The sequence below is a fragment of the Pan troglodytes genome, chromosome 5 (assembly GCF_028858775.2).
Source record: "Pan troglodytes isolate AG18354 chromosome 5, NHGRI_mPanTro3-v2.0_pri, whole genome shotgun sequence".
Taxonomy (NCBI): domain Eukaryota; kingdom Metazoa; phylum Chordata; class Mammalia; order Primates; family Hominidae; genus Pan; species Pan troglodytes.
Window position 1 is genome coordinate 146,779,816 of NC_072403.2, and position 12,316 is coordinate 146,792,131.

The window sequence follows — 12,316 nt, forward strand, 5'->3', positions numbered from 1 at the left end:
TCGGATCCGTACTCACTCACTTGAAGGGGGTGGAACAAAACTAGGAAAGTTCTAGCTCCACTGCTAAGATTCAGACAATGTTATAACAACTGAGAGATGGAATAGTGTTGGCTGGAGGAAAAGCATTTGTTCAAATGGGCATTAATGAGGCTGCCTTATGAGCCCAGGAGGAGTTTTAGAGATCCAAAAGACCCAGAAGTAGGGAAATGGCATCCAGGATGTCTGTCAGCTGGAAGCAGGCCCCTCCGCAGGCAGGACCCAGGGCCGAGACAGGAACAAACAAGAGCAGGGCTGACTCTAAGCCATGGAGAGAACAGTCTCCTGGGCAAAGACAAGCTGGTGGAAGGTGGCTGTCCAGGCACAGGGAGCAAGGAGTCAGTTGCTAGAATTTGGAATCAAGATATGGCTTGGGTCTCAGGAATAAGGATGAGCTTCAGCCAGCCCATTTACGAGAGTGAAGATGCAAATTCCTAGAGACTGGAGTTGCTGAAATTCCTCCTGCTGATGTTCAAATTGGTTCTTCACTAAAGTGATTAAGGTCAAGGGGACTCAGCTGAGGAACAGAAGAGGCGAGGAAAGGAGAAGGGAAGGTAGAATCTAGAGCCAGGTATAATCCAACAACATCACTTGATCTGAAAGGGGCTGGCTTTTATTTCTCAGCAGTTGCAAGCAAGCCAATATATCTGAAATCCTAAGCAAAATTGTAAAGCTTGGTCTTCCCCTCTCATCACCCTCAACCACACACACACAAACCATGGAACAAATACCCCAGAGCACCAGGAAGACTTTGTTCCCTTCCCAGAACTTGCTTTGAGCACCTTCTGTATGCCAGGCACTATGCTATAAATTGAGACTCTTCAGAGTACAGTACCAGCAGCCTCGGCCTTCGACACTCCTGTCCAGTTATGGAGACAGACATGCAAACAGATCACTCCCATCAGTGTAGGAAGGCCCGTGCTGGAGGTGTTCCTGAGTTGCTCGGCCACTGAGGAAGGGCCTTGAAGTGGAGGTGGGTAGGAGAGAGGATGGAGGAGGCAAAACAAGAAGGAGACTTGGAGGGGAGACGAAACACCATGTGTGCCAGGAACCACAGGTACTTCACTGCTTCCTGAGCACCAGCTAAGGCAAGTGGAAGGGGGTGAGAGATCATGGGTTTTGGAGCCTGAAAGTCCTGGGTTCAAACCCTACCTCTACCCATATCATGTGTGTGATCTTGGGTATGTTGCTCGAGCTCTGTAAACCTCAGTTTTCTCCTGTGATCATTTGGGGATCCAAAAAAAAAAAAGCATTTGAAATCTTTATTACTTAGTAAAACGTCCATATTCCTAAGAGGATGGGGATAAGGAGGAATGCATTCAAAAATAAGATACATGCCATACTGGTTACTAAAATTGCTTAACATTTATTGCTTCTTTTGGGGTTAGCAAGTTGTAAGCCTCATTAGATGCATACACTAAGAAATGGAATTGATTAGACTCGACTGTAGGAATAGATCAAACTATGTACTCTTCTTGTTCCAAGTTTCCTCCAAAAGTAGTAGTTATTTTGTTTTTCTTCATCCTTGTACAGATACATTTAGTAGAGCTTACCACATAGCCTTCCCCTAACAAATTCCAAAGACGTCCACTGCCCCCTTATGTAATGAGGTACAATCAATGATCAATTAGCCATGCTAGTGGCTAATAGACAAGGAGATTATCTCCATAATCTCTCCAAAGATGGCAAATTATGGCTATTTATTTTTGGTTTTGCAGCATTTTTTTTTAAAAGACAAGGTCTCACTGTATCCCCCAGGCTGAAATGCAGTGGAATGATCATGGCTCACTGCAGCCTCAACCGCCTGGGCTCAAGCGATCCTCCCACCTCAGCCTCCCAAGTAGCTGGGGCTATAGGCAGACGGCACCACACCAATCTAATTTTTAAACTTTTGGTAAAGACAGGATTTCACCATATTGCCTAGGCTGATCTCGAACTCCTGAACTCAAGTGATCCACCCACCTTGGCCTCCCAAAGTGCTGGGATTATAGGCATGAGGCACTGTGCCTGATTGCATATTTTTTAAAATTTACCATATACTTGCAAATGAAATAATCTGATTATCTGGAGATTCCCAAGAGTTCAATGAAGATGATGAAAGAAACACTATGAAAACATAAACTGGGAGGAGCCTGACAACTGTTTGGCATCATTGTTCTATCTTCCTACTTATAAGTCTTTTTTTCCGAGTCCACATTGAAAATAGACAGTATCTCTTCACTAGTGGGTAAAATTACTACGAACTGAGGATAAGCTAGAGATAACCTTCTGCCAAGTCAAGGCATAGCTGGAATTCATGCCATGATTTTCATCCACCACATTGAACAACTGATGCCTGCAGCCAGGCATTGGCCATAGTGGCTCCACCATTAGCAAAGATCAGTGTTTAACGGTGATGGTTTTGATCTCAGTGAAGAAGTCGTAAGAGTCCTTGGCTCCCTCTCTACCTATTCCAGAACTCTTCATCCCCCCGAAAGGAAGGTTCAGCTCCCTGATGAGCCAGCAGTTGGTCCAGACCAAGCCAGACTGCAGCTTCTTAGCCACCCGGTGGACGCGCCCCACATTGCTGGACCACACGGTAGCCGCCAGCCCATACTTAACGTTGTTGGCTCTTTCAATCACCTCCTCTTCACTATCAAAGGGGACGACACACGTCACTGGACCAAATATCTCTTCCGTCATGCAGCAGGATTCATCCTTAATGTCTGTTATCACCGTGGGAAGCATAAAGTAGCCTGCCTGGTTCCTGGCAGGGAGGCTCAACTTATCCACTCCCTCACCGCACCAAATTTGGGCACCTTCAGCAAGAGCTCTCTTGACGTAACTTCTGACCTGCGTGGGTAAAAATCATAATTAGCAATGTCTTACCATGTGGCTTCACACAAATCAGCAGAAAATTCAATGTTTTCTAATCATCTCGGAAGGAGGGATAAGGTCATTCCTAAGAAATCTATGGTCGATTATCTTATCACTCAGCTGCTAAGCCAGAGGGCAGAGGCGCTCCAAGCATCATTTGGGCATTCACCTTTCATACATAAGGGAGGGAAGTAATTATTTAATGTCTAAGTGCCAGGAACTCAGATAAGTGCTTTCCATACAATCTCACTTGATTGTCTCAAAACATTATTAGCTATTGTTAATCTATTATTATCTTCTATTTGCTGATAGTATAATTGAGTGTAAAAAATATGAATGGTTCATAGAGCTAATAAACAGTAAAGTTAGAATTCACACTCAGGTATATTCTGTAGTTAAATACACGAAAGAATATTTTCTCCCTTTTTGGGAGCTATGTCCATTGCAGAAAATGGGAAGAGAAAGATGTGTAAGATTTAGTTAAAGGCCAGAATGCCCTTTAATAGATGAGCTTCCAGAACAAATCATTTCTAATTTCTAGTCTCATTACTGAATATACTCTGAAAATATATCTAGGTAATATATTTTAGCTAACTATAATGGGAAATAAATTATGTAGCTAGTTAACTCAGTGACTCAGAGATAATGACAGATGTATATTAACAATGGTTGTAGAAATAGCTCATAATAATTATATATATATAAACATTGTTGAAGTCACAATTATATGTTTTTCTACCCCAAGAGGTATTATAAGCAAAAGAGAAGTATAAAAGTAGTCCTAAAAATTAAAAATGTAGAACAGCAGTAAAGAAGTAAACCAAAGACAGGGTAAATTTTGCAATAATATTTTGGATTTTTACTTATCTAGCGAGCATTCTGCCCCAGGATTACATTAGAACTCCATTGTAGAACTATATTCAGTGTAGAACTATATGTATATTTTCCATGTAAAATAGAGGTAATATTATTCTATTATTAAATTTGCTCCAAGTTTGTAGAATTAATAAGCCATGAAGTTAAAGACATTTTTTACAGACAGTGTCTCACTCTGTCACCTGGGCTGCAATGCAGTGGCACCACCATGGCTTGCTGCAGCCTTGAAGACTCCTGGACTGAAGAGATCCTCCCACCTCAGCCTCTCGAGTAGCTGAGCCTATAGACACAAGTCATCACGTCTAATACATTTTGTTTAATTTCCTATAGAGATGGGGTCTTGCTATGTTGCCCAGGCTGGTCTTCAACTCCTGGTCTCAAGGGATCCGCCCAAAGTGCTGGGATTACAGGAATGAGCCACCACACCCAGCTCAAGACTTTTTTAAAAAATAGAGCATTTGGTACAGATTTATATTCCCTTCCATTAACTTCCACTCCCAACATCCATAGTGATCTCAAAGCTTTCCCAGAACATAACGCTATTCTAGTTTGTGGGTAGAAACTAAAATAAGTTTGTACCTCTCTTGATCCGTACCCTCTTTCTTTTTTTGAAAATAACTCATCCACACTAATTAAAAGGTTCCGAAGGTGAGTGTCCTGTGTGAATAGGGGAATGGAGGTGCAGCTGTCCAGAGGCCCTGCTGGGAGGCAGTGGCTGAACTTCATCAATGATTCAGCACCCCACGAGGAGTACCTGGCTTTAGACGATTATGTCGAATGTGATCACATGATTTATCTCTCAGAAGCTCTTGGAATCATAAAAGATAAAGAGAAGTGTCAGTCTTCAAACTGTGAACTTATCAAAACATTTAATATGTAAGGTGACTCACACTAATTGAATTCATTTCCTAGAGAAAGTATGACTAGATAATATCTACCCCAGCAGCTTGGGAACAGAGATTTTCAATAACTTCTGGGGGGGAGAAAAAAACCATGACTAGTAATATGCTATAAATATAAGAAATTATTATAAAATTTTTTCTTCAGGAGAGAGAATAGTTAGTACTCAGTAGCTTTAGACATAAAGTCAGAGTACAGGGGTTAGAAGAGTAACCCGAGCGCCAAGCTGTATTCAAATCCCAGTTCACCCATTTACTAGCTGAGGGCTTTTAGATGTCCTGTGCCTCAGTTTCCTTATCTGAAACATAGAATTAACACAGTCACTAATTCATAGGGCTCTTGAGAGGATTAAATAAAATAATAAATACAAAAGATTTAGCATGACGCCTAGTACATAGTAAGCCTTTTTGACTGTCAGCCTCTGTTGTTATTGATGATGTTGGTGATGATGATGAAATGACTGACCCGACACTTATTAGCTGAGAGACCTCAGAGATGCCCCTCATTCTGTAGGTCAGGTTTTTCATCTGACAAAAGGGGACAGGAAACTGCAACAGTGGGCCTTGGTTAGGTCTGAAGCCTGGCCCTAGCAGGGGATGCACCCATCAGCTTCTTCTGTGCTTCCTCTGGCCTCATTGTAAACCCTCCAGAATTCTCTCTATATAGTTGCCTGCATCTTTGGGTAGGCAGGTACACAGCCAGATCCTCCAGAGTGTCAAGTAGGGAAGGATTCAGCAGGTAGAAAGAAAAACAAAAAGCAACCCTGCGAAAAGGCAAATGGAGACTTATCTTCAAGCCACAAGGATAGAATCCCCTGCAGGTTACTGAGCATCCCCATGGAGTCACTGAGACCCAGGGAAATCATACCTCCGTTTAGGAGCATGCTGTATCTCCATAAGTCCTTGAGCCCTTGGCCATTACAAAACAACTTTTACATATTCTAATTGGATTATTTCACCAAAGGCATCGCCACCTATTGTGGCAATCATGCAGAGGTAGGGCGGACACGAAAACTCCAGACTCCACATGGCCAATTTGATTTGGAGAAGACAAAAACACACTGCAGGGGCAGAGAGTGCTGGAATGCAGATGGCAGCCCAGTCTTCCTGGGCACTCAGCCCCAAAGCTTTCTAGGGTAACATTAGGAAAGATGACTGTCAGCAGAGGGCATCCACTGCCTCCTCCAGCCCAGATGGTTTGGCACACGGAACTGAAGAGTCACAATCTGAAGAGGCCATACTTAACATTTCTCTAGGTGTTTCTACTAGCTCTCTCCCAAAGGGCAGAGACAGCAGGGCTTTCTCGCTAGAACTGAGCTGAAAGCCTCATGAGGAGTCCAGCTGGTGGGAGGCTCACTCGGTGTAAAGCCATATCTCATTTCATCTGTGCACACGCTCAGAGTGGAGCAGTGAGGATGGCAGATGCTCAGTGATCCTCTAAGCCACAGGAACATGGGGTCAGCAGCCTGCTTCCCAGCAGAAGGTAGATCCTCCTGAGGCTTTATAGAGAGGAGGCATTGCGGGCAGAGCTGAGAGGAGTTCTACTCTATGTGGGAGGGATCAGACAGAGAGGACAACAAAACAAGGCAAGCCACATAGATAGCAGCGTTTTAGATGTGCTGTGGTTATGGAAATACCATCCTTATTGTTTTTGCCTTGAAAAACTTGGCTGCTGCTAAGTACCATTTTCAAGTTTTCAACAGTGAATAACCTTGAATAACTTTTTTTTCTTTTTTTGAGACAGAGTCTCACTCTGTCACCCAGGCTGGAGTGCAATGGTGTGATCTCGGCTCACTGCAACCTCTGCCTCCCGGGTGCAAGCGATTCTCCTGCCTCAGCCTCCCGAGTAGCTGGGGCTACAGATGCGAGCCACCATGCCTGGCTAATTTTTGTATTTTTAGTAGAGATGGGGTTTCACCACGTTGGCCAGGCTGGTCTCAAACTCCTGACCTAAAGTGATCCACCCGCCTCAGCCACCCAAAGTGCTGGGATTACAGGCATGAGCCACTGCACCCGATCTAACAGTGAATAACTTTTTAACCATGTCCAAAATCTTTCCCCTTTGAAGCAGTGGAATTTTGGAGCATTCTGAGATGAGTGCAAACTATTTAGCTATACTTAGTTTTAATAAGAATAGTTGCTGAAAAATTATTTTCTATAAGGATCAAGCAGAAAATCAAAAGTAATTGATTGAAAAGTCTTCGGTTGAGTTGATAGTAACGTGCTGGTTTGTTAGCATGAACAGATGTACCTTAGGACTGTAAGATGCCAACAACAGGAAAAACTGGGTGAGTGGATATAAAAACTCTCTGCCTTATCTTTGAAACGTTCTATAAATCTTAAATTATTACAAAGTAGAAGGATTATTTTATTTTTTGAGACAGCATCTCACTGTCGCCCAGACTGGAATTCAGTGGTGTGATCTCAGCTCACTGCAACCTTGACCTCCTGGGGTTCAGGTGATCCTCCTGCCTCAGCCTCCTGAGTAGCTGGGACTACAGGCACGCACTACCACGCCTGGCTAAATTTTTTTGTATAATTTTTAGAGACAGGGTTTTGCCATGTTGCCCAGGCTGCTCTGGAACACCTGGGCTCAAGTGATCTTCCTGCCTCGGCCTCCCACAGTGCTAGGATTACAGGCATGAGCCACCGTGCCCAGCGAAGGTTTATTAAAAAAAAGAAAGAAAGAAAAATTGACTGAGAGAGAAAGCATTCAATGGTAAAAATATCTAGGGGTTTTCAAAAGTTTTTTTTAAAAGATAAATTTGAGTCTATGGCCTTATATTTTAATGTGGTCAGAAAAATGTGATAACTGCTAAGATTCATCATTTCCAAAGTGATCCATGGCACCTAAGTATACTAAATTGAAATGATATTAAGATAATGCAACTAACATGTGAAACAGATGCTTGATTTTCAGGCATAATTTGGTTTAGTAGAAGATGGCATTTCTGGATTTAGATACGTCCAGGAGAAGCTGGCACCACGTCTAGGGCTTTGCCAATATTTCAAGTTTTAAAAATATTGAATATAATAAGTGGTTTAGATCTATTAGAAATCTTGGTTTTTGTCCACAGCTTCTGCAGCTGTGATGCTAGAAATAATGAGGAATGAGGACTAGTGGCCTTCTCATTTCTCCTTCCTTTAGGGGAAGATGGAGTTGGTAAAAACATGGTGTATAAGATGGGGTGACATAAGCACTATGTTAAGGCAAATTTATTATTAGGGAGGTGCAAGGGATGAAAATTAGTTGTAAAAATATTAGGAGCTCTGACACGAGAATCTTCTTCCTGGGAGTCATTGTGGTCAAGCCTGGCAAAGTAGTCTAGGTCCCCTGATTCCCTGCATGCACAGCTTGGACCTGGCCAGGACAAGGGGAGCCCGAGGGAAACCAAGCTCTCCCTGCATGTCTTAGTCCGGATTCAGATAAGAACTCGCTTGACAAAATCCAAATAGGGAGCTGGGCTGAGGCAGAAGGAGGGCCGGCCAGAGAGGGACACATCTTCAGAAACTCAGAGAAGGGTGTCCCTCCCACCTGTATGCCGGTGCTACTGGGACATGCACTTGCAAACTGAGTCCTCTGCTACCATCTGCCATGGACAGAGTCCTCATACATACTTGCCTGATAACAAAAACTATCACAAGAGACTCTACAAAACCACAACCTTGCACAAAGGCCACCACAACCTTGCCCAAAAACTACTTCTACAAGGATGTTTATACAGTAACTGTCCACTCAACCTTGGACTGTTGCCCCCATTTAATAATAAATCACCCTTATTATTGGTTCTTGTAGCCAACAATAATTGTTTCAAAACAACATTCTGTCACCTTCCTCATTTTACCTTTAAAAACCCTCGTCTTCCTTTACCTCTCTGGCTATGCCCAGAATCCATCACAAGACGCATATCCCAGTTCATAATCTTCTGGCATTCATTCCCAAATAAAGTCACTTTTATTTTCTTTAGAGGGTCCTTCTCTATGTTGTTATTTTAGATTGAAAGATTCTAACCACAAACCTACTAAAGAAAAGGTAATCTAGGTCTTCTCTGTGGAGTCACTCACAGACAACAATGTTCAGGGTAAATATTTTACTCTAGGGAAAAATATGGATATTTTATGCTGAAATATTCTGACACCTAAACTCACTAAATTCTGTATTTATTTTATGGGTGATAAAAACTACTAGGAATCACCAAAACACAAAACTAAAATTTGAGAATTTGGGAGGCATTCCAAATGTGAATGATGTCTTTAACTAAAATGTAGTATAATAGAAATATCTTGGTACCTTTTTAATAAGTTGATTCTTGAGAAACACAAGAACAGTGGAGAAATATGAACCTGCAGAAATTTTTTCACTTGTATATTTGTAGTAATGCTGTAGAAATTTGAAATTATTTTTGATAATAATCTAGATGTAATTTTTCAGATTTCTAAATTGGCATTTAAAAAGTTAGATTTGTATACTACTGAGGTATTAAAGATCCATATTTAACCAAATGTTTTCAGAAAACTAGATACTAAAACTACTTGTGACCTAAGCTGGAATCACCAATACTTGTACCAATGATGAAGAGTTAAAGAGGAATTTCAAGCCAAACCACAAAGGCATGTATGTGTCTATATGGCCCCTTTATCATGGTTATGATTTAATGATCAGTGATACTAGAGGCTCCAGGCTCGGATGGTTTCAAGCATTTCCTTGGAGAAAGACTGGGTTTTAGTTTTTGTGTTTATTTTGTTTTTCCTTTCAGAGTCTTGATGCTGGCCAGCGACGGCCAGGACTTGTGCATTTTGGACCCATTCCAGGTAGTTTAAGCTAAGGATCAAGAAGAATTCAAGGAAAATGGATACCTTAAATTTGGGGAATATATTGTAACTGGAACACATCATGTGGTGTTAATTCAGTCATTCACCCAACAAATACTATGCACCTACTATGTTCCAGGAGCTTTCTAGAGTCTAAAGATACAGCAATGAATAAAACCGACCAAGAAGCTGACATTCTAGTCCAGAGAAGATAGTCAGTAAAGGGATAAGATATATATATATTGCATGTCAGATGACAGTAAGAACCATGGAGAAAAATAAAGCTCCAAAGAAGTCAAAGTTTTAAAAGGTACCACTGTATATAGGGTAGGCAGGAAAGCCCTCATTCAGGTGACATCTACTCTCAGAAGGGGAAGGAGAGAGCCATGCGTGCATCTGAAGGAAGAGCATTCCAGACAGTGTGAGCAACAAGAGCAAGGGCCAAGAAGGAGGAGGGTGCCTGGTATTTTCCAGGAAGAACAGGGAGGCCAGTACGCAGGAGTGGAATGAAGAAAGGGAAGGTCACAGAGGTAATGGAACAGATCGTAGCCAGTTTCTTAGGTTATTCTAAAGACTTAGGCATTGACTGTGAGTAACATGGGGTATGATCATACACAGCATGACACATCATCACCAGTGATGAAATAATTATGATATTAGAGCAAGGTTTAAAAGGTAATTTAGGTACATTAGAAATATCAGCATAGACTCAGGACCCTTCTTTTTTTTTTTTTTTTTTTTTTTTTTTTTGAGACAGGGTCTCATTCTGTGACCCAGACTGGAGGGCAGTGGCAGAAACTGCAACCTCCACCTCCCAGGCTCAAGCAATTCTCCTGCCTCTGCCTCCCAAGTAGCTGGGATTACAGGCGTGCGCCACTACTGCTTAGCTAATTTTTGTATTTTTAGTAGAGACAGGGTTTCACCATGTTGGCCAGGCTAGTCTTAAACTCCTGACCTCAAATGATCTGCCCGCCTCAGCCTTCCAAACTGCTGAGATTACAGGCATAAGCCACCACACCCGGCCAGGACCCTTCTTAAAAAAGGCAGTGTGGCCAGGCATGGTGGCTCACACCTGTAATCCCAGCACTTTGGGAGGCCAAGGTGGGCGGATCACCTGAGGTCAAGAGATCAAGATCACCCTGGCCAACATGGTGAAACCCTGTCTCTACTAAAAATATAAAAATTAACGGGTGTGGTGGCACACACCTGTAGTCCCAGCTACTTGGGAGGCTGAGGAAGGAGAACTGCTTGAACCCAGGAGGAGGAGGTTGCAGTGAGCCAAGACCACGCCATTGCACTCCAGCCTGGGCGACAGAGTAAGACTCTATCTCAAAAAAAAAAAGGGGCAGTGTGTGTGAAGCACCACAAAGTTTTAAGCCACCTCTTCTTGGATGCCATTGGACCACTTGTCACATAATAGGAAATCTCCTAATGGGCACCCTTAAGCTCAAATGCTTGTCTTGATTACCATTCTCCACTGAAAGGAACCAAGGCTCAGTAGAGAGCGGTCTTGTTGTCCATGTGCAGCAGAGCAGTTGAGACCACCTGAGGCCGCCTGTTGTCAGAGGACAGAGATGCCTATAGGTGGGCCTCCAGTGGGCTCAGAAGGACAGGAGAGCAGGTTAAAGAGAGGGCCCTTGGAGTAGTTTTAAAGGTGAGGGCATGTTGCCTATCTAGTGTTGCATTTCATAAACACATAGAATCTGCAATCTATGCCAATTACTAGAACTCATTAGCGTCTTGTATAAGTCATCACAATATTAAATATTTAATTCTCCAACAGTGGCCCATTTCAGTTTAGCACATGTTAAAAAAGAAAAAAAGAAGAAGAAGAAGAAGCCTCCTGTGGCCAAGCAGGAACATACTGGGCATTAAAAATATTGTATGAAAGTCCACAGGAATTACAACACATTGAAGACAAATATTTAGAGTATCACAGAGAAAAGCCATAGCTACCAATATGAGTCAAAGTGTGGCATCAATTTCTCTCTCCCTTTCTCTCTCTTACACACACACAGAGATCATTCAACTGATACAGAAAAGTCAATACTTTTATTTGTTTCACTAATATATATTCTCTCACTGGGTAACTAAAATAGTTATTATGGCAGCGACTAAAATAGAAAAAAAAATGGTGTATCTGTTGAGTTGATACAGAAAGAACTTTGAAATTCTGAGTGAGTGAATCGCACAGGGAACCTCACACTGAAGTATTGCCTGAGCCTGCTGAAAGGTATTCTAGGAGGTTAACTTTTGTTCCACTCCTTCCTGTTTCCCAGGAAGCAGTCCTGGGCATACTAACATTGTTTTTCACCAGACATTTGCAGGTGTGGGCAGGCAGGCAGGGAGCCCTAGTGTCCAAAAGAGCCAGAAGGAGAGAGAACAAGGGAGTCTCTTGCACCTGGAAAATCGTCACTCCATGAAGGACCATCCACAACTGTTGGTCTCCCTGGACATTCTGGAGACCACTGCCTATGTACCTGCAATCTTGTAGGTACATTTAGCTGGAGAAAAACAAGCCATGCTGGTCATCCTCACTTTAAATAAATGACCATAAGCCTCAAGTGAGCCCTTTGAGCTGCTCTGCTAATAACTTGGTCATTTCCCAGTCCTTTCTCTCTCCTGACTTACTGCGAGATTATTTCATACCCTCTCCTCCCTCCTGAAACCTTCAACACCTTTTCCCCTCCTCACCCTGATGCCTATTTCACTGAGAAAACAGAAGAAATAAGGACAGGCCTTCAAGCTACTTCATCTTTCCATCTGCAGGCAACTGTGTTGCAGTGTCCTGAAAGTCAAAGTTAAATATAGACAAAGTGGGAGTGCACTGTGCAGTG

At 42.5% G+C, this 12,316-nt stretch overlaps 1 protein-coding gene across 2 annotated transcripts in view; it reads right to left on the reverse strand.

The window, feature by feature from the left end:
- Positions 1-1,382: 1,382 nt before the first annotated feature.
- Positions 1,383-12,316, reverse strand: part of ALDH8A1 (aldehyde dehydrogenase 8 family member A1) — a 33,322-nt gene continuing 22,388 nt past the window's right edge. For both annotated transcript variants that reach the window (XM_054686926.2, XM_016956325.3), the window contains one exon: positions 1,383-2,868. In XM_054686926.2, the coding sequence (XP_054542901.1) occupies positions 2,416-2,868 (453 nt within the window). In that variant the 3' untranslated portion in view covers positions 1,383-2,415. The remainder of the gene's footprint in view (positions 2,869-12,316) is intronic.